The 23,886-nt window shown below is 36.4% G+C and overlaps 1 protein-coding gene across 1 annotated transcript in view; it reads right to left on the bottom strand.

The window, feature by feature from the left end:
• KMT2C (lysine methyltransferase 2C) overlaps window positions 1-23,886 on the bottom strand; it is a 271,489-nt gene that overhangs the window by 117,597 nt on the left and 130,006 nt on the right. The window contains exon 7 of the mRNA XM_035029848.1: window positions 6,988-7,150. Coding sequence (XP_034885739.1) covers window positions 6,988-7,150 — 163 coding nt within the window. The remainder of the gene's footprint in view (window positions 1-6,987; window positions 7,151-23,886) is intronic.

Consider the following 23,886-nt stretch of genomic DNA (forward strand, 5'->3'; position numbering starts at 1 on the left):
TTAAGAATGTTAAGATCAATTAAATTAAATGCTTCTTAAGCATAAACACACTAATTTTTATTCATAGCAAATATATATATTTTTTAATCCTGGAAAACATCGTATGAAGGAGAACATTAAAGATGGAAACTACATATTCATACACAAATACAAAACTTCATTACTAATTCTATATTCATCTATATTAATTGCCAGTCTGTAAAAAGGTATTAAAATCTATATAATTATGGATATCATCTATCCCTAAATGTGGATTAAAAGAAAGAGCACTTTTTAAGTTCTTTTACCACCTAAAACAAAAAATAAATGTAAGAATAACCTGCCTTGCCAACTACACAGTTAAACTCATGTACATAAGAAAAACAATGTGTCTAAAATCACACCGATTTGATGATATATATGTGTATCTGACATTGATGTTCTCAACTAAATGGTTTGATTAGCTGATTATCTAAAGACTGTTTTAAATTGTATATACGAACCTTTTTTTCTCTTTTATTTTTTGAAGGTTTGGTCAGTCCCCTCTGGCTGTAAGCCCTTTCTACCTTCTTTTTTTTTCCTCAGTCAAGCATCTTGAAACAGACTAATAATCTATTCCTTTTACTTGGCAAACCAGTTTTACAGGATAGAATTTCTGGCACAGAGACTTTTTGTTTTTATTTTAAAGTCCTTTTAAAATGGTAAAAACAATTCATGGTTTGAAGGCAGTACAAAACCAAGTCCCAGAATTTATCTGGATGGCCAGCTGGAACCCTGGGGGCTGCGCACCCACCATTCACCTGGCGCTACCTTCATGAGGCTACCAATGATCTACGAAATCCAAAGGTTACCTTTTGACCTTATCTTATTTGCACTCTGCAGCATTTCCATTCCTCTCCACTCCCATATGACAGTACCTTGGCTTCTGTAATGGCAGCTTTCTCCTGATTTCTCCTTAGGTCGCTCATGCCTCCCTGTCACTCTGTGTTGGCTTTGTACCCCTACAATTCCTCTACATGCTGGAGTGTCTTGGGATTTTATCCTGTTCCTTCTTTTAAAATTCCGCACGATTTCCCTTTGTGATCACACCAACCCCCATGTTATAAAATACCACCATGATTCCCAAATCGGTATCACCAGCCCCAAACTTCTTTCTAAACTACAAGATGTATTTTCAAGTCTCATGGGACCTCAACAGCCAGATGTTCTAAAAAATACTCAAAACTCAACACCTCTAAAATAAAACATTTTTAAAACCTAAACCTCTCCCTTTTTTCTCAACCAGCTGGGTAAAGGCAGAAACTCTACTATCACTATTACTCTTCCCTGACCCAACACATCCAGCCAGACACCAATTCTGACTGAGTCAACTTCCTATATATCCTTTTTCCTTCTATTTGTACAGTTCAGTTCAGTCCATTCTGCCTTGTAATTATACTGTCTTCTAAAAGGAATTCCTGCTTGTTGACCTTTCCCTAATCATCTTCTACACATCTAGAGCAAGTTTTCAAAATTGTGAATCTAACTGTTATGCCCTGCTTTTGTTTACCAATAACTCCTTTTTCACGTGAAAAAAAGATCAAAATTTTCTAGCATAAGGGAAAGGGGAAAAAAAAAGCCCTTTACCTCCCTTTCCAACAGAATCTCATGGCCACTCAGTATTCCTGGTGATACCAAGAAGTTTGCAATGCACATTCACACAACATGCTCCTCAGTGCTCATACACATTGCTCCCCACTGCTTGAAATATTGTTCCTTTGCTGTGCTGTGCCCCTAGCTCTTTCCAAAGAAGCCTTCAAAACTCTGCTCATACACATTCCTGAATATCTAACATCACCACACCTAAAGATCCATCCATTTGTTGAATATTCCTTTTCCCCATATACTGAGAATACACTGTTATATAATCAAGTAATTATAACATAATACTCGGAACCCTTAAAGGGTAGGGACCTTGTTTTGTTCAACTTTGTATCCTCAATTTCCTAGCACAAATCAAGTCTTATTAAATATCTTAAATGAAGAACTTCTAAAATCACTTTTAATGATTCTCTGAGCAGCATTTAAAATAAAGCATTAATTTAAAAATGGAAATGTCATAAATTAGTTCATTTTTGATAGAAATAACACAACAGGGCGCCTGGGTGGCTCAGTTGTTAAGTGTCTGCCTTCGGCTCAGGTCATGATCCCAGGGTCCTGGAATCGAGCCCCGCATAGGGCTCCCTGCTCAGAGGGGAGTCTGCTTCTCCCTCTTCCACTCCCCCTGCTTGTGTTCTCTCTCTCGCTGTGTCTGTCTCTGTCAAATAAATAAATACAATCTTAAAAAAAAAAGTAGAAATAACACAATAGGGTGAATTTTTTTAATACTAAGAGACAGTGCCAGTATTTACTCATTCAAACTATGTACATTTAAAAACTAACCCTTGATTTTTTGCCTCTCCTCAAAACTTACAGAAATTGAAGCAAATACTGTGCTCTGATTATCAGATACTCAGTTCATCTTTCTACTGTAATTTGCAGGGAACACTGTCTAAATGCTTCTGTGAAATCTTCCAGGGTTTACTATTCTGCCACTTAACTTGCCGTAGCAGCTACTAGTCACATGTGGCTACTGGGCAACTGAAAGGTGATTATCCAAACTTTACTAGGAAAAAAATAACATCAAATATCTCAAAAATTTTATTGCTTACATGCTGAAATACTAATATTCTGGATATACTGGGTTAAATATGTATTTTTTAAATTAATTGTAATTTTTAAAAGTTTTTAACATGACTACTAGAAAGATTTAAATTACTCCTATTGTTCACATCGTATTTCTGTTGCACAGCACTGTTTTATACAGCAAAGCCCATTCTACAATAAGATAACTGTGTATATCACTGTGGCAGAGATTACTTCTTCCTCTATGATAGTTTGCAACAATTCCTTAATGGCAATACTGTCATGTTGTTCGATTAGTATGGATCACTGGTAATAAGTTAGACAAAGAAAAACATCCACATGATACATTCAGTCTAAAAACATTTCCTGTGCATTATGTAAAAATAATAATAGAAAAAAAGCACTACATCAAGAAATGAGGTTGGTTCCAACCATTTCCCCAATCAGGAAGAAGATAAGTATAGAAATACCAAAACAGCCTTTTGGAGGTCATGCAAAAAATATTACTACATAGCTTAAGTGTTGTGTCAGAAATAAGCATATGAACATATACATACATATATGCCCCACAGAGATATTAAGTTTGAAGCAATAATCAATGAAGTGAAATTTTTCTTTAAGCGGTTGAAAAGGTAGAAGAGATTGAGTAGAAGACTAAAGCTAAAGCTAACTTAAGAGAAGACAGGAGTTACATCCAGGCCAATTTGGCTCCAAAGATCATGCTCTTTACAAATCGATATTTACTCCCACTGGAAGGGCAAATAAGGTGAAGAGTATCTGCACGTGTACAGAAGGAAGAAGGAAAGTACCAGCAGAGGCATAGAATGAAGAAGCTAAATGATGGAGGAGGAGCAAGAAAAGAGCAGGAAAAACAGAAGGATCAGCTGTGAACGAGGTCACATCCTGTGGCAGCTGCGACAAGAGAAGAGATGGAGGAAAAGACAAGAACACTGAGCCTAAATGAGAAGGGACCGTGTCAGAGACACTTGGTCAAGCTGGAAGGTGAGACTACTGCTTACGCAGGAGAATATAAACCCTGGTGAAGAACAAGAGAAGTCACATTGCTGCCAGACTCCATCCTCACAGCTTTGTAACTTCCATCAACATCACAGCACCTATCATCTCTGCTTCCATTCCTGGCAGGACACTGCACTGAACTAAATGGAATCACTAGCAAGAAAAACTAAATCATGGATGTTGTCCAGAGAGGCTGGCCCACAGAGCAAGCAGGTAGGTAAGTAAGTTCAGGGACTGACAGAATTTAGGGTAATAGAAAAGTAGCAGGACTTGGTATCAAGAGATACAAAGGCACCCAAGAAAATGAAGTAAGAGAAGTTAAACCTGAGTGATGAGTGAATACACTGGGAAGAGGAGGGAATGAAGAGATACACCACTCTCACGTTTGAACCCTTCCAAAACTTCTCACTGCAGACAGAATATCTAAACCCTTCCCTTGTTCACAAGACCTAGGTGATCTAGGCTTTGTTCACTCTGATGTTGTCTCTACTGTCCACCTAGGAGACACTATATTCCAGGCACAGTGACTAGCTGTCATTCCACAATCTTGCCAGGCCCATTCCTCAAGACCTGTACAGCAGTTGTTCACTCTTTCTGGAATGTGCTTTCCTCTGATCTTACATGGTTGGCTCCTTGCCATTTGGCTTTCCCTGAGAGGCAAAATACTACTCGGTAAGTGTATCTGGCTATGTCTCCAAGATGGTATTTAGTGTAAAATTCCTAGACAAGGTTAGTGTATTACTTGCATCATCATGAAAGTAATGATGAAGCCAGGACCAGCATTTACCTATGACAAAGCACCCTAAAATTGTTTTCTGATGAAAATCTTGGCCTTGCTTATAGGTTCTCTCTTTGCTGGGATTTCTTTCTAATGAGGTCCATTTTTTTATTCAACTCTCATGAAAAGATGTCAATCTAACTCCTAACTCAGCTAACTATCAAGCATATTGCTCTACACTTAGCCAGCAGCATAAAGAATTACATGCAATGTATACATATAATTTGGGTCTTAGATAAGAGCTGGAATAGCTACCATTTTGTAAAGCAATTCATATACACAAAGTAAAATGCTACATGGTTTCCCTTAATTGTTATTTAACCCTCATAGTAACGTTGGTATTTAAGCCCCATTTTTTAAAAATAATAAGTACCTTGTGCTCTGACACACAATTAGATCAGCTAAAAATACTTAGGAAAGATTTTATGAAGACTATTGCATCATCTTGTAAATTACTACAATACATTCTACCTGCAAAATTCTCTATATCCTTGGATTAAGACAGGCGGTCAGAAAGCTGTGTATATATACTGCACTGGTTAAGATCCTCGAGGAATAGAATTTACTCAACTGGGCTTTGGTTTCATATCACTGGCTTATTTTGAGGGCTGTTATAAGAAATTGCCCTGTGGGATTTGTTTTGCTACAGTATATAATGTATATATAGTCTTAGTATAAAGTGAATTCTTTTGCCATTACTATGAATCACGTCACTGTTCATACTCCCTTCTTTGTGTTGATTGCTGGAAAGCTCTGGAGCCAAGTTTGTGGCTTAGGTCTAGAAAGTATGCATTTATTTCCCAAAATACTAGTGTCACTGTTATCTTCATATTTATACTATCCTTATTTTCCCATGGCCAAATTTCCTTCCATATTTTTAGTTTTATTTTATCCTACTATTCGTGTATTTTTATGAGTCTCCATAAATCTGTTTTGGAACAAGGCACAGTGCCAATAATTTCAGGGTATCTTTTAGCTCTGTGTGCCAACACAGACCTCTCATTGTATGTGTGGTGAGAGCAGCTCATCTCCTCTCAGTCCTTACACTTCATGACTTTACACAATGTCTACTATGGCCTCGAACAATAAATGAGACTATCAGAACACAGTCTGCAGTAGAAAGTAGGATGGCCATTAACTAACAAAACATTTAATATTAGAAATGTGGTCCCAGGAAAGTCTGTATATTGTTTACTGAGGTCTGAAGTATGACTAAGTACAAAACAGTGAATAAAATTCAGATTCTTAAACACACATACAGTTGTTTTATTTGACTGGCAAAGGGCATTATACCACCCGGAACATAATCAACTCTGATCACCAACATCACAGTTGGTGCACCTGTGTGAAGTAATTCACTACATGAGGTCTTAAAATAAATAACACCCATGACAGCTACTGTGCATGAATATTCTTTTTCTCCCGGATTTAAATATGTAATCATGAACATATTTTAAATTTTAAATCCCTTATTCACCTAAATACAATCTCACATTTCAGTTTGCCCTACCTGTAATTTCTGTCTGTATAGTGATTAAGGACAACATGATTATACACGTAAACAAAAATAATTTTAACTGAAGATGAAATTATGTTCCTGAGATTATACAATCTAACTGTATTTGAGACTATTTAAGTTTAAGCCCGAGGTAGCTATATTTATGTTTCACAGACCTGGAAAAGATTTTTTTAAAAAAGCTTTCATCAATATTGCTAAGATACAGATAAAAGCTAACACTAAGGTAACTAACAGGTAACATAAAAAAGACTGAATAAAACATCACAGAGATTTTACAATGAGACTGGAAATTCAATTTTCCAGGGGGGAAAAAATCCCAAAGTATACATGTTCATTGGAAATCCATATACTAAGAAAAAGGCAAGATCTCTGTTTAACAATAAAGATAGGAAAGAGTTATAATTTTCTGTACAACAAATTTCAAACATTTAAATATTTTCATGTAGTTATAAAATACTGTTTAGAAAAGAAAGGAAAAAAGCACAACTGAGGATTACAGGTAACCAAGATAGATAAATCAAGAAGAAGCACTAACAGAGATTTCTATTATGATTATTAGGGCTATACAATTACCAAGAATTTCAAAAGTGTTTGCTGAGCCTATTAATGTACACCCTGAAATAACACCTGAGTGAATCATCTTCTAATTCTCTAACTGGATGGTAGTTTGGTGTAGAAGACACTGAATACTGTTTAACTTTTTAAATGACTTTATAGTACATACTAAAATACTTTATACTCAGTATTTCTTTCTACAGTGGTTTAAAAAAATTTTTTTTAATAAGAACTTAAAACATGCAAATTGTCTTTGAAATTTCAAGGAAATACCTTTGGTATTTTTCAGTGATACTGGTGATAACAGATTCCCCCCCCACCCCGAGGATCTCTGGCAAAGATCCCTTAGATTATCAAGATTATATAATATTACCTTTTAATACAAGCAAAATAACAATTAGGGAGTTTACAATATTAGTTATTTGAAGTAAGTACACTGATAAATGTTTAAAAAGTAGGTCTATAGTAAACTTACATCTTTCGGGAGCTTGGTCGATGTGCTCTGGACACAGAAGGAAGAAGTTCCGAAAGTCCTGAAAGGTACCAGCTCCCGCAGCACAAGGATAATGGTACATCTGGGTGCATTTCTCTTCACAGCATTTAATACTGGCTCCAAGGTGCTTACAAAATGCACATCGCTGAAAGGGGGCAAACGGGAAAGAAATCTCTTTATAAGACCTGGAGAAGGAGCATTCAAATGTGGGGCTAGGAAGGTATTTAAAAAAAGTCTTGCGTTCACTACTAGTAAAATAATGTAAACCTCCGTAATACTAAATAAAGGATCCATCAAAAATGAGAAAATCTAAAGTACTCAGTTGAATGCTTGCTATAATACAGGTTCATCCATTCAAGTTTAGAAAGTGAGCATTTCACTTTTTTCTACTGACTTTTGCCAAAAACAACTAAAAACTTTTTAAATTAGTAATACGGTTGAAAAGGCAGGTGTGTCTAGTTGTGGGTTATTTCAACACATTTTAAATCCCACCAACAAACTATTTAAAATGAATCTATACTGTTTACAAAACCTCTTACTATTTTCACCCTACCTAATAATAAGTGTGAAATAAACCACACTCAATCATAGAATACGTTAATAAGGGACGATCCCAGGATTAAAGGTATACCTACAAATCTACACATTTCCCTGTAGCAATTAGTTTCAAGTTTCTTAATAAAAACTGGGAATGGGAAGAAAAATTGTATCATCTGAGTATCTCCTTTCCCTATTTCAACCTGCCTCTACTCTCTTGCTAGTGGTAAAAGCAGAGAAGGAAGCTCCAATACAAACACAGGGGAAGTGCAGGGCAACTAAAGGTGTAAGAAGTCAATACAAATTGCCTACAATGTGACCTGTACTTACTCAGCTTTCCCTAAGAATGATTAATAAACTCTCCCTCATCCTCCCAAGGTAATTCTGGGTATCACTTTCTTTGTGGGTCTTTTGCCAGATAGCCTGCATCGTACATTATAAAATCTCTCTTCTGCAGATGCCTAGCTGTCTATCTTGTATAGGCTTCTGTTTTAGCATTCATGCCATTGCATGAGAATTATTTACTTGTCTTTTCATCCTAGTCCTGGATCCTTGAGGAGAGGCACATATTTTGCTATCTTTGTATCTGTAGCACGGTGAATGCCACTTGACACAGAAAGCCCTAATAAACAGGTGTTCATATTTATATGTACTAAATGGACTTCACTGTTGGTAATCTCATTGTTAAGTGTGGTTCATGAAAGCATAATTGAAACAACAGAAGCCAAATGGGACAATCTGTGGTAAAACTGGCCCTCCTAAAAGAAGTTGCTAACATTACTAAGAAGATCTTTTTTTTTAAAGATTTTATTCATTTATTAGAAGAGAGAGAGAGCATGGGGGGGAGTGGCGCAGAGAGGAGGAAGAGGGAGAGACAGAGAAGCAGACTCCCCACTGAGCAGAGAGCCCGATGCAGAACTCAATCCCAGGACGCCGAGATCATGACCTGAGCCAAAGGCAGAGGCTTAACAGACTGAGCCACCCAGGCGCCCCAAGAAGATCTTCACATGCTAACATACTTACTCTATATTCTGCTAGTCTATCAGAGAATACAATAGTTTTATTTTATTATCTATTTATTTATTTGACAGAGAGAGACACAGCGAGAGAGGGAACACAAGCAGGGGGAGTGGGAGAGGGAGAAGCAGACTCCCCTCTGAGCAGGGAGCCTGATGTGGTGCTCGATCCCAGGACCCCGGGATCATGACCCGAGCCGAAGGCAGAGGCTGAACGACTGAGCCACCCAGGCGCCCCTACAATAGTTTTTAAATTATAATTCATTCCAGCATTTTATATAAGGAGCCATCAAATTCTTCCATCAGTCCATGGCATTGAACCAATGTAACAAAGTTTAGTATCTCTTGATGAGTCTTCTACACATTTTGAGTACTGTCAATAGACCACTATAGCGTCTAGGTGACTCATAAACACTAGTTATATCTGATAGTGGCATTTCTGTTGTCTATAATGTCCACAAGTTCAAAGACTAATAAACACTTCACTTCTCTTTTTGTACTTATGGGTGCTACATCATTAAAAAGACAAGAAAAGCAAGCTTTATTTCTCTTTCTAAAGTGTAATAACCAGCTTTTTCTGATTATTATTTTTATGTTATGACGTCTCAGGGTCTCTAAATATGTTTAGTGTATTAACACAACCCAGAATTTATTTTTTTATTGTTATGTTAATCACCATACATTACATCATTAGTTTTTGATGTAATGTTCCATGATTCATTGTTTGCGTATAACACCCAGTGCTCCATGCAGAACGTGCCCTCCTTAACACCCATCACCAGGCTAACCCATCCTCCCACCCCCCTCCCCTCTAGAACCTTCAGTTTGTTTTTCAGAGTCCATCGTCTCTCATGGTTCGTCTCCCCCTCCAATTTCACCCCCTTCATTCCTCCCCTCCTGCTATCTTTTTTTTTTTAACATATAATGTATTATTCGTTTCAGAGGTACAGGTCTGTGATTCAACAGTCTTACACAATTCACAGCGCTCACCATAGCACATACCCTCCCCAATGTCTATCACCCAACCACCCCATCCCTCCCACCCACCACCACTCCTGCAACCCTCAGTTTGTTTCCTGAGATTAAGAATTCCTCATGTCAGTGAGGTGAGGTCATATGATACATGTCTTTCTCTGGTTGACTTATTTCGCTCAGAATACCCTCCAGTTCCATCCACGTCGTTGCAAATGGCAAGATTTCATTCCATTTGATGGCTGCATAATATTCCATTGTGTATATATACTTCTTTATCCATTCATCTGTCGATGGACATGTTGGCTCTTTCCACAGTTTGGCTATTGTGGACATTGCTGCTATAAACATCAGAGTGCACATACCCCTTCAGATCACCACATTTGTATCTTTGGGGTAAATGCCCAGTAGTGCAATTGCTGGATCGTATGGTAGCTCTATTTCCAACTTTTTGAGGAACCTCCATACTGTTTTCCAGAGTGGCTGCACCAGCTTGCATTCCCACCAACAGTAACACAACCCAGAATTAACAACATGTGTAACATCTAAGTAGTCTGAGTATCCTTGAGTCATACTGGAAAGACCAAGAAAATGCTGAAGGAGGAAAGTGCATTTGTATGTCCAAGTGATCACTAAAAAGTTTTTACATTAACTCATTAACATAACAAAATAATTTCGGCTAAACTGTTAAAATCTAGAATCTCCGTTATTTTTTAGCATATGGCAAGTTGTACAGAAGCCTTTTGCACTAAAAATAATTTTGGCAAATAAAATATGACTTTTATTTAAGTGCATAACAAGGAAACAAAATAATTTAAATTGATCCTTTTCCCAATGTCTATATCATTTTAAAAACATCAACATGTTCTCTTAATCACATTTGCAATGGAAAATATTACGTGACATTAGCTAAACTACTATGAGAAGTCCTGGAATGTATCCAACATACTAATTTACAATAATATATAAAGATACAGGGAATAAAGGAAGGGAAATAAAATACTAACTGCATTTAAGTGAACGTTTCAAGCCCATCTGTTATAATTACATAGCTAATGAAAGACATTTGGCATTGAAAGAAAATGTATCCTTGATATATAGACTGGAATAGATCTTTCTGAACAAAATAAAAACATTTGTAAAATTGTGGAAATTATGAAAGAATAGATTTCCACAGGGAACTTCTCTAACATTAGCATTCCTGTACAACACATATTAGAAATGAAACAAATTATAAACTAAGTAACAATTACAAAGCTAATTAACATTTGGGGAGAGGGAAGTAAAGTAAATAGCTCTTAAATCGTTTACCAACTAAACAATTTATTTGAATCAGTATTTAAAACCCCTAAATAGCATTTTATTTTTTCTTTTTTTAATCATTAAAAAAAGAAAAAGAGAGATAGAGGAAAAAAAGTGTTATAATATCTTGACAACTGTCCAAGAGCACATCCAAGAAAAAACTCTCAATTAGAGTTCGTATTGCCAACTACTGTTAAGAATAAGTTTGAGGGGAGTGCCTGGGTGGCTCAGATGGTTAAGCATCTGCCTTCAGCTCAGGTCATGATCCCAGGGTCCTGGGATCGAGTCCCGCATCAGGCTCCCTGCTCGGAAGGGGGCCTGCTTCTTCTTCTCCCTCTGCTGCTCCCCCTGCTTGTGCTCTTTCGCTCTGTCAAATAAATAAATAAAATCTTTAAAAAAAAAAAAAAAAGAATAAGTTTGAGGAACTTCCAAAAACTTTTATTTCACTAGACTGAAATAAGGAAGGTTCTCTCAAAATAAATCTGCAATACAAAACAAAGCAGAATCAACAAAATTTCAGAGATTAAGGTTAAAGATGAGTTATGAAACAATAACAAAAAGTTTGAGGCTATTCCAAAGTTCGTCCAATTAATTATGAAGTATTTATTCTGTATCAACTATGGCTATGGGCTAAGTGCTCAAGGAGACATCAGATAATATTATAGGTTTTCCATATACCAAACTTTTTAACCTTTCCCAAACTTTTCTTATCAGTCAGCTGGGATTCTCACAGAATGCTGAAGGCAGAATAAAGAATAAGGACAGAAAGTAAGAAAAACAAGAAAAATGACATGGAAAACTGATCCACAAAATCCAGTGTCTCTTTAAGCAAGAGTACCAAAAGGAGAGAAAATAGAAGGATTATAACCAGAGAAATTATTCTAAAAAAAATTATGAAAGTATCTAATAATAAAAGCTAACAAGTACTAAGCATAATTTCATTGAACAGGTGGGGGAGCCAGAGGAGTCTTTCTCTCTGTTCACTGATCTTTGTATCACTATAAAAGCACCTAAGCTTAGTATCTGCCACATTGCCTCTCTAATCGGAAAATACCCACTTCAGATTAAAATGTCTCACACCTAGAAACACTGGCAAAATTTTAAGATAACGAAGAAAAGGAAAAATTCCAGTAGCCTCACAAAAGAAAACAGGCCAGCTACAAAGAAAGAATCAGTCATTACTTCTCATTAGCAATATTCAATGCAAAAAAACAAAAAAAAATCATCCGAGGTCGACAAAAAAATTATTTGAAGCTAAAATTTTAATACCTGCTAAGTTTACATTCAAGTCCATGGATAATAAACATAAACAGGTTAAATTCCCTATTAAAAAAACAGTAACTTTCAAAATGTACAAAATATACTTTATACATGTCACACACACACACATGCTAAATATATATACACACATTTTATTTATGTATGTTTGTACATATATACACGTATGTATGTATGTATAGGTACATATATGTGCATGAGGCACAGTGACACAGCAAATTCAAAAATAAGAGCTGAAGGGAAAAGCACCAACAAATGCTATCAAAAAGAAAGCAGCTATAGCAAAGAAAATTGGATCCAAACCAAAAAGTGGTGAATAGGGCAAAGATAAAGTTCACATTAAAATAAGTCTTATGTTAAAAAATTCCAACAGAACAAGAAACAGTCATTAAAGTTTACATACCTCGTATGAATTTCCTTGACATATAAAGTAAAACTGAGTAGAAATATGTACATGAATAAGTCAGACTTTAATACAGCTCTCAGAAATAAAGATACAGATATGAAATAAATAATAACAGTGATCAAGTTTGATTCAAACTTACACATACACAGATCTCCATAATCCAAAACCAGAGAATATATATCCTATTCAAACGTACAGAGAATTCTTTTATTTTTCAGAATTATTTTTAATTCACTATACATATAACCATAAAAAAAGTCCACAAATTCAAAGAATCAAATATTTCCTAGCCCATATTCAAAAAAGCAGGTATTTCCTATACCGGATACATTAATAATTATGAATTTACAACAAACTCAAAAAAAGCAGATTTCTTTTAAATCTAAAGAAAAAACATTATTTTTTAAACGATTGAATAAGAAACATGTCAAAATCTTTGAGATGTGGCAAATTTGGTTATGAAAAAAATTCAGCTTGAAAAATGCAAAACTCAAGACCAAAGGATAAAAATAAATGAAGCTAGATTTAAAAACTGAAGCAAGTAAGAACCAACAGATACTGCATGAGATTAGACATCTCAGGAAGTAAACCCACCCTAAAATTGTGTTTAAGAAGATGTCATTCATGAGATTCGGGTGTTAAAGTCTCTATCAAAAGAATTAGTGTTTGCTTTAGAAAAAAATATGCTTAAAATAGAACTGACTGAAATAAAAATCAAGGGCGCCTGGGTGGCTCAGTCATTAAGTGTCTGCCTTCGGCTCAGGTCATGATCCCAGGGTCCTGGGATCGAGCCCCGCATTGGGCTCCCTGCTCTGCAGAAAGCCTGCTTCTCCCTCTCCCACTCCTCCTGCTTGTGTTCCCTCTCTTGCTCTGTCAAATAAATAAAATAAAATCTTTTAAATAAATAAATAAATAAATAAATAAATAAATAAATAAATAAATAAATAAATAAAAAGCTACCAAAAAATTTTATATATAAATTGTCTTAGTCATGAATATCTTGATGAGTGATTTGTTGTTGCTGTTCTGGCCCAGTTAATTATTCTGGTTTGTACACTAACAAACATACATTTCTGACCGAAACATCTGCTAAAACAAACAAACAAAAAAAATTAAATAACATTACAAAATCAAAACGGACAGTGCTGTGAATGAGATTTTTTTCCCGCTAGTATCTTCCCTTTCTGACCCATCTTCCTCACTGCTGTCACAAAGGTGTTTTTTTTTTTACTAATTTTTTAATTAAAAAAAAAATTTTTTTTAATTATGTTATGTTAGTCACCATACAATACTTCATTCGTTTTTGATGTAGCGTTCCATGATTCATTATCTGCGTTTAACACCCAAGGCTCCATGCAATACGTGCCCTCCTTAATACCCATCACCAGGCTAACTCATCCCCCCACCCCCCTTCCCTCTGAACCCCTCAGTTTGTTTCCTGGAGTCCACAGTTTCTCATGGTTCGTCTCCCCCTCTGACTCCCCCTCTTCATTTTTCCCTTCTTTCTCCTAATGTCCTCAGTACTATTCCTTATGTTCCACATATAAGTGAAATCATATGATAATTGTCTTTCTCTGCTTGACTTATTTCACTTAGCATAATCTCCTCCAGTCCCATCCATGTTGATGTAAAAGTTGGGTATTCATCCTTTCTGATGGCTGAGTAATATTCCATTGTATAAATGGACATCTTCTTTATCCATTCATCTGTTGAGGGGCATCTCGGCTCCTTCCACAGTTTGGCTATTGTGGACATTGCTGCTATGAACATTGGGGTGCATGTGCCCCTTCTTTTCACTACATCTGTGTCTTTGGGGTAAATACCCAGTACTGCGATTGCTGGGTCATAGGGTAGTTCTATTTCTAACTTTTTGAGGACCCTCCAAACTGTTTTCCATAGTGACTGTACCAAGTGCATTCCCACAAACAGTGTAAGAGGGTTCCCCTTTCTCCACATCCTCTTCAACATTTGTTGTTTCCTGCCTTGTTCATTTTTGCCATTCTAACTGGTGTAAGGTGGTTTTGATTTGAATTTCCCCGATGGCTAATGATGCTGAACATTTTTTCATGTGTCTGTTAGCCATTCGTATGTCTTCTTTAGAGAAGTGTCTGTTCATGTCTTCTGCCCATTTTCTGATTTGATTATTTGTTTTTTGGGTGATGCTGAATATTTCTTCATGTGTCTGTTAGCCATTCGTATGTCTTCTTTAGAGAAGTGTCTGTTCGTGTCTTCTGCCCATTTTTTGATTTGATTATTTGTTTTTTGGGTGTTGAGTTTGAGAAGTTCTTTATAGATCTTGGATACCAGCCCTTCATCTGTAGTGTCATTTGCAAATATCTTCTCCCATTCCGTGGGCTGCCTCTTAGTGTTGTTGACTGTTTCCTTTGCTGTGCAGAAGCTTTTTATCTTGATGAAGTCCCAAAAGTTCATTTTCGCCTTTGTTTCCCTTGCCTTTGGAGACGTGTCTTGAAAGAAGTTGCTGTGGCCGATTACTAGAACTATACACTAACAATGTAACTGTAGAAAGAGAAATTAGGGAGTTGATTCCATTTACAATAGCACCAAAAACCATAAGATACCTCGGAATAAACCTAACCAAAGAGGTAAAAGATCTATACTCTAGAAACTACAGAACACTTATGAAAGAAATTGAAGACACAAAAAGATGGAAAAATATTCCATGCTCATGGTTTGGAAGAATAAACATTATAAAAATGTCTATGCTGCCCAGAGCAATCTACACTTTCAATGCAATCCCTATCAAAATACCAACAACATTTTTCAAATAGCTGGAACAAACAATCCTAAAATTTGTATGGACCCAGAAAAGACCCGAACCACCAAGGAAATGTTGAAAAAGAAAAACAAAGCTGGGGCCATCACGTTGCCCGATTTCAAGCTATGTTACAAAGCTGTGATCACCAAGACAGCATGGTACCTGCACAAAAACAGACACATAGATCAATGGAACAGAACAGAGAGCCCAGATATGGACCTTCAACTCTATGGTCAACTAATCTTCGACAAAGCAGGAAAAAAACATGCAATGGAAAAAAGACAGTCTCTTCAATAAATGGTGCTGGGAAAATTGGACAGCTATATACAGAAGAATGAAACTCAACTATTCTCTTACACCATACACAAAGATAAACTCTAAATGGATGAAAGACCTCACTGTAAGACAGAAATCCATCAAAATCCTAGAGGAGAACATAGACAGTAACCTCTTTGACACAACGGTCTTTCTAAGGGAGTCCCAGATACTTCTGGATCAGGTCCAATCTCCTCAATATGGGACTGTGGCAGGTAGACTCCTAAAATGCCTGTACTCCCCACTTTTACCCCCAACATGTCCACCCCTAATCCAGAGACTTGTAAAAAATATATATATATATATGATGAAATATCATGCCACAGATTATATTACATGGCAAATGGATTTTTTGCAGATGTGATTAAAGCTGCTATTCAACTGATGCTGAATTAATCAAGGGAGAGATTAGTCTATTCAAATTACACAATTCCTTTAAAAGCAGAAAGTTTTCTCCAGCTGGTAGGAGAAAGGAAAGTCAGAGAAATTCAAAACAAGGGAAGGATTCAATACATCACTGCTATCTTTGAAGACAAAAGGAGCCACATGCAAGGTCCAGGAGTGGCCTCTAGGAGCTGACAGCAACCTCAAGTAAGACTGGCCAACTGGCAAATGGCCAATAAAGAAATGGTGAGCTCAGTATTGCAACTGCACAGAACAGAATTCTACCCTCACCTAAATGAACTTAGAAGAGAATTCTCCCCCAGGGCCTTTGGATAAGCACCCAGGCTGGTAGACATCTTTAAGACCCTAAACAAAGAACACAGTTGAGCCTGCCCAAACCTCTGACCGAGAGAAGTATGACCTCATAAATGGGGGCTGCTTTAAGCCATTAAATTTATGGTAATTTATTATATAGCAATAGCTCACATTTACCCCATTTCACATAGTGGTTTTTCTCTGCCAAATCACTATTTGTATTTTTAAGAAAATTTTTCTATTATACTTACATTACACAGTGTCTTCTTTATGCAAAACTATTAAGTAAATAGGGTAAATATTTTAAACTCCATCCTAGTAATGAAGCAGCAAAACCTAAGAGAAACTTTCCTAACATAACCATTTCTGAGTCAAGCATTCCGAGTACACAAATGTGCCCTCTATCTATTGCATCAAGGAAATAGTAAATTCTCTAGTTGATAACAACATACATAAATCAGAAACCCTAAATAACCATAATCGCTATAATCTTTAACATAACCATAAATAAAAACATGAATAAATTTGACTACATAAAACTTTTCAACTTTTATATGGTTAAAAACCATGCATATCTCAGAGAAAATCAAATGACAAAAAAAATTTTTTTAAATAACCTGCAATTTGAATTACAAATGTCTAGTATCTTGAATATATAAAAGTTTAGAAATTATAAAAATGAGTACAACTTAAAAATAGACAATGACACTTTATAGAAGCACATAATTTAGGGAAGACATAAAGTGGGCCAATAAAACATATTTAACATGCAGGATTTAGTGAACATTATTTCCCAGCAACCAGGTCAACCACTTTACAAGAATGACCTTATTCAAGTCTAACAAACCACCATTTTAGGTGGATACCATTACTTCTCATTTTACAAATGAGGCACAGAGAGATTGAATTCCTTGCCCTCCCTTACAAAGCCAGGAAGTGAAAGAGGAATTGAACTGGAGGAGTTCATAATTAGTTAGATATGGGTAATTAATGCAAATTCCATTAACACACTGAATAGTTTGTCTCACTTATATCCTCACTCTCAGGAGAAGGTAGCCACTTTGGGATGTGAATTCCATAAAATACTAATCCTCACTGACTACCAAAAGAAATACACTATAATGTTCATAAAACACAATTCATAATACTTTCAAATTGAAAAGCCCCAATGCCCAACAGTAAAACGGGTAAATTACAGTATTCTGACAACAGAATACTACAATCAATGAGAATAAATGAATGACAATTACAATTAGCATTTGGTGAATCTCACCAACAGAATGGCATGTGAAAAGAGAAAACAGTACTTGTATGAGTCCAATTATATAAAGTACAAAAACAGACAAGACTAATTTATGAGGTTAGTAATAATGATAATGCTTGCCTCTAGGGAGTTAAAAGTAGTGACCAAAAGGAACAGAATCCTGGGGTGCTATTATTCATTTCTTGAACTAATCTCAGTTTATGCACATTGATCTTATTTAAGGGTGTTCACAGAAATGTACACCTATAGGGCGCCTGGGTGGCTCAGTTGGTTAAGCGACTGCCTTCGGCTCAGGTCATGATCCTGGAGTCCCGGGATCGAGTCCCGCATCGGGCTCCCTGCTCGGCGGGGAGTCTGCTTCTCCCTCTGCCCCTCCCCCCTCTCATGTGCTCTCTCTCATTCTCTCTCTCTCAAATAAATAAAATCTTTAAAAAAAAAAAAGAAAAGAAAAAGAAATGTACACCTGTAATAAGTACATTTTGCTGTGTATGTATCATACTTCAATAAAAAGTTTTTTAGAAAATTAAGAGAATTTTAGGGGTGGCTGGGTGGCTCAGTCGTTAAGCATCTGCCTTTGGCTCAGGTCATGATCCCAGGGTCCTGGGATTGAGTCCCTCATCAGGCTCCCTGCTCGGCGGGAAGCCTGCTTCTCCCTCTTCCACTCCTCCTACTTATGTTCCTGCTCTCGCTATCTCTCTCTGTCAAATAAATAAATACAATCTTAAAAAAAAAAGAAAAGAAAAGAAAATTTAGAGAATTTAAGGTGAAAACTAAACTGGTAAGGGATAATATTTGCCCTTTTATTTCTCATATGAAATTCTACATAAATACACTATTCCCCCTGATGTGTTTCTATCAGTGGATTAAAAAAAATTTTTTTAAGATTTTATTTATTTATATGACAGAGAGAGAGACAGCGAGAGAGGGAACACAAGCAGGGGGAGAGGGAGAAGCAGGCTTCCCGCCGAGCAGGGAGACGGATGAGGGGCTCGATCCTAGGACCCTGGGATCATGACCTGAGCTGAAGGCAGACACTTAATAACTGAGCCACCCAGGCACCCCAGTGGATTAAAATTTCTTATTCATCTCCAGTAACCTGCAGTATATTAAGATATTACCTCAGAGAATAATATGGATGAATGCACTGTAAATCTAATTCTAAGATATTCGTCCCTAGCCAAAAAAAAAGGAAAGAAAGGAGGAAGGAAAGGAATACATATAACTACCACATAAACCATCTATTATTTGGTTATTACTAAGAGCACAGAATGAAGTAGTACACATTATCAATCACATTATAACAATGATTGTTTGAAAATTAGAGTATTTGAAAACTGAAACATTTTAATTTAAACATAAGTTTAACATGATACTAGAGTTAGCAAGACAACACTGCATAGAAGAGTTTAAAACTTCTAAAAGAATTTAAAAGCTTTTATGTCAGTACAGGTAAACACAAACATAATATGATTACAGTTAACTGGATGCATTTAAATCATGTCCTTTAAAAACTTAAGAACAGCTATATTTGCATGCCATTTGGTCCAAATTTTGATGTCAATTAGTAGATTTAGCCCACATTTATCTTTTTTAAAGATTTATTTATTTGAGAGAGAGAAAAAGGGTGCATGAGTGCGTGGTTGGTGGGGAAGGGGGAGAAAGAGAAAACTCAAGCAGAACTCCCCACTGAGTACAGAGCCCAATGTGGGGCTCAATCCCAGGACCTCAGTCAGCTGAGATCATGACCTGAGCCAAAATCACTTGAGTCTGCCACTGAACCGACTGAGCAACCCAGGTGCCCCTAGCCCACATTTAAAACCTTTACAAGGAGGATGCCCACCTTCATAAAAGATTCCAACAGTAGTATAAGAACTGTTTATTCTTACAAACAATAAACTAATAGAATAAGGTCATCCAAACAGAAGTTATATTTATAAAAAGCTAGTAAATATATCCACACAGTCAATATAGGTGAACCAGATTCTGGATGAATAAAACTCTCATACCTGACTTTGGAGACCAAACTGTGTTTCCCACCTATCTCACAGAGAAGTGACAGAGCAGACTTCCATTACTGTCCACTGACAAAATGCTACTCAGCAAGTAAGCACGCTGGCAAACATTAGGATCACATAAATATCAGTAAAAATATTAACAAACTAAAATGCTTGTAGCAGCTGAATTATATATCGAGTATTTATATAATCATAGCAAATAACTCAAATGTGTTGTACGCCACTCATGGGTTCAAAGGATGATAGCAAAAAGCAATGAAAATATTAAATCTCATTACTGATCTACTACCTTTGGGTGTTTATTTCGATTTTTTAATTTTTTTAATTTTTTTTTTTTTTAGAAATCTCTATGTCCGGAGCGCCCGGGTGGCTCAGTCGGTTAAGCGACTGCCTTCGGCTCAGGTCATGATCCTGGAGTCCCGGGATCGAGTCCCGCATCGGGCTCCCTGCTTGGCGGGGAGTCTGCTTCTCCCTCTGACCCTCCTCCCTCTCATGCTCTCTGTCTCTCATTCGCTCTCTCAAATAAATAAATAAAATCTTTAAAAAAGAAATCTCTATGTCCAACCCATGATCCCGAGACCAAGAGTCATATGATGCACAAAATAAACAATAATTTTCCTTTTTCTTTTAGTAACTTTTCAATCACAGGAAAAATTAACTAAATTTAAAAGAAAAGATACAATTATAGATTGGATAAGGGAATAAAAATTTTTAAAGATATAAAGAACTACTGAATTAAATAGAAAAATATCAATATGAACTCATGATTTTGAAAAAATCTTTTTTTTTTTTTAAATTTTATTTATTTATTTGAGAGAGAGAATGAGAGAGAGAGCACATGAGAGGGGGGAGGGTCAGAGGGAGAAGCAGACTCCCTGCTGAGCAGGGAGCCCGATGCGGGACTCGATCCCGGGACTCCAGGATCATGACCTGAGCCGAGGGCAGTCGCTTAACCAACTGAGCCACCCAGGAGCCCTGAAAAATATCTTTTCTTTATGTGATTTATTTTTGACCAGTACTCAAGATAATTCAGGGGAACAATAGCCTTTTAGAATGATGCTGGAACAACTGAATATCCACATGGAAATCAAAGAACCTTGAACCTTATATCTTGTATTCTCACACCATACACATAATTTAACTATAAAATGAATAAATAACCTTAAGGTAACCTTGGAATATGCAATAATATTTTTATATAAGGCATACCAAGCATAATCCTTAAAAGAAAATATTTGAAAATTGACAAATGACATACTTCATCAAAATTAAACCCTCTGTGCCCCACATCGGGCTCCCTGCTCAGCGGGAAGCCCGCTTCTCCCTCTCCCACTCCCCCTGCTGTGTTCCCTCTCTCGCTGTCAAATAAATAAAATCTAAAAAAAGAAAAAAAATTAAACTGTCTGCTCATCAAAAAGCACTAAAAAAAATGAAAGCAAGAAGCAACTAGGCAAAAATACTTAAAAAATTCATCTCTAATAAATGATTTCTATGTAGAATATATAAAAAACTTTTCACTCAATAGTAATGAGAAGACAAATCGATTGGAAAAGGGGGGGTAGACGCAAAAGATTTGAGCAGACAACTCACAGAGGATATAAAATGGCAAGTAAGTACATAAAGATGTTCAATTTCACTAGTCATCAGGAAATACAAAATCAAACTCACAATGAAATATCATTAAACACCAACCAGAATGGCTGAAATTTAGAAACACTGACAATAACCAGTCCTAGAAAAATGGAGAACAAATGGAATCTTAGCGGTAGAAATGGAAAAGTATGCAGACCCTTTTGAAGAAACTGTCAAACTGTCTTCCAAAGTTAGACACACACTTTCCAAGAAATCAGCAATTTCAGTTCTAATTATTTCCACAAGAAACATAAAAAGATGTATCATGTTGCATAAATGTTCATAGCAGCTTTATAAATAATAGCCACACAGAGGAAGAAAACTTTCAGCTGCTGAATGGATGAATCTCAAAACCATTATGCTAAGTACAAAAGCCAGACAGAAAAGATTTCATACTCTATGATTCCATTTATATATCAATCTAGAAAAGGCAAAACTACAAGAAGAACAACAGATTAGTGACTGCCAGGAACTAGAGTGTTAGGAGGGGACAGAACATAAAGGGTCATGAGAGAACATTCTGGGATGAAGGAAACATCCTATATTTTGATTATGGATTATAGTTATATACATGACTGTACATACTTCTCAAAACATTCAACTGTACCTGTCTTTAGAAGGACTTACATTGTATGTAAAATATACCTTAAAAGAACAACTCTCACGCAGAAAAAAACCTCCAAATTTATTTACTGGGTAGTGAATGGCAGACAGACTAATATCAGAGTAACTTTTTTGAAAATAAAATTTGTAAAATCTGAATAAAACATAAAGCCTAACTACTAGAAGTCACTTGTGAATAACCAAAAGCAAGATGGGAATGGAAGGACATTTGATGCTTGGAAGAAAACACTGCTGGCTAAGATCTGTGTTGAAACAAATGTTTAGCTACGGACATTTCCTCATGTGCATGGAAAGGGGGAGACTGGAACCAGACCTCACATAAGCTTCAGTATACTGATGTGAAAAGACAGATGAAGTTCTCAGGGCTATGGAGATTGGAAACTGAGGGGAAACCTTGAAAGGAGGGAGCCACAGGGAAGGGAGCCCCCAGATGAGAATAAACTCTCAAATTTTCCTTATACCCCTAACGTGTACCTTCACAGAAGGACTCTGAGCAGCTCAGGAAAAGCAACACCTGAACTGCTGAAGAAACCCAGCAGAGATTCATCATGCTGACGGCTGAGATGATGTAGATTGGAGTATAAGTCCAGCCATCATAAAAGCCTCCCAGAACAAAATCTGCCATTGAACAGGATAAGGTAAGAGAATCCAGAATCTATAATCTACCCCCTAAAATGTGCAGTACACAATAAAAATTCCTAGACATGTGAAAAACCAAAACAAGAAAATGGGACCCAGAAGGAAGAAAAAATTACTCAAATAAAAAAATGACAAGATGCACAAAGACTTTAAAGCAATTATCAGAAACATGTTCAACAATGTACAGAAAAAGCTGGTCACAACAAAGAGTAGCATAATAAAAGAGACATAAAAATTACAACGTGAAAACCTAATGGAAATTCTGCAACTATGAATTAAAATAATTTAAATAAAAATGTCAATTGATAAGTTTAACAAGAGATTGGACAGAAAAAAGGTCAGTGATGTTGAAAATAAATGAATCATTTATCCATTCTGAGAAATTAAATTATTGAAAAAAATTAACAGAGCCTCAGTAACCTGTGGGACAATACCAAATGTATTAACATGAATGTAATTGGAGTTGCAGAGGAAAGAGAAAATGGGACAGAAAAAGAATAAGAAATAAAGGTCAAACTTCATACAAACTTGGTGAAAAAAATCAACTTACAGTTTTAAGAAGCTCTGCAAACCCCAAGCAGGAAGAATACAAAGAAAATCACACCTAGGCACATCATAGACTGCTGAAAACCAAAGATAAAAAGAAAATCCTGAAAGCACCCAGAGAATAATCAAAACATTATACACATAGGAATAATGATACTAATACACCTGACTTCTCATCAGAAACGATGGAAGACAGGAAACAATGCAAGAACCTCTTTTAAATATTCACAGAAAAACACATCAAGGGGCACCTGGGTGGCTCAGTTGGTTAAGCACCTGCCTTTGGCTCAGGTCATGATCCTGGAGTCCCAGGATGGAGCCCCACATCGGGCTCCCTGCTCAGTGGAGAGTCTGCTGCTCTCTCTGCCCCTCACCCTGCTCATGCTCCTCTGTCTCTCTCTCAAATAAATAAATAAAATCTTAAAAAAAAAAAAAAAAAGAAAAACAAATCAACCCAGAACTATATATTCAGGGGGAAAAAAATCTTCAAAACCAAATGCAGGCTTCGACCTCCAGACACAATGGAGGAGAGATGAACCTTTCCCTACATTTTAACTCAGTATAGCTATAAACCTTGAACACGACACATAAGACAAACACAAGAAGACATTAAAAGGTAGAACAGAAGTGGCAGAACAACTAGAGCCTCAGGCGCTGAAGAATTAAAAAAGCATAAATTCCCTAGGTTTGCTTTCTGATTCGTATACAGAAGAGGTGCTAAAGAAGCCAACAATCCAGAAACACTAACAGGTACACAACAAAAAGAGCCCAAGAAATGCCTGCTGTCTCTAACCAAAAGAGCTGGAAAGTGGCAGGCTAGCAAGACAGAAAACTGTTAGATGATAACCAACCTCTTGAAC

Source organism: Mirounga leonina, unplaced genomic scaffold (genome assembly GCF_011800145.1).
Source record: "Mirounga leonina isolate KUSES-001 unplaced genomic scaffold, KU_Mleo_1.0 Mir_321, whole genome shotgun sequence".
Taxonomy (NCBI): domain Eukaryota; kingdom Metazoa; phylum Chordata; class Mammalia; order Carnivora; family Phocidae; genus Mirounga; species Mirounga leonina.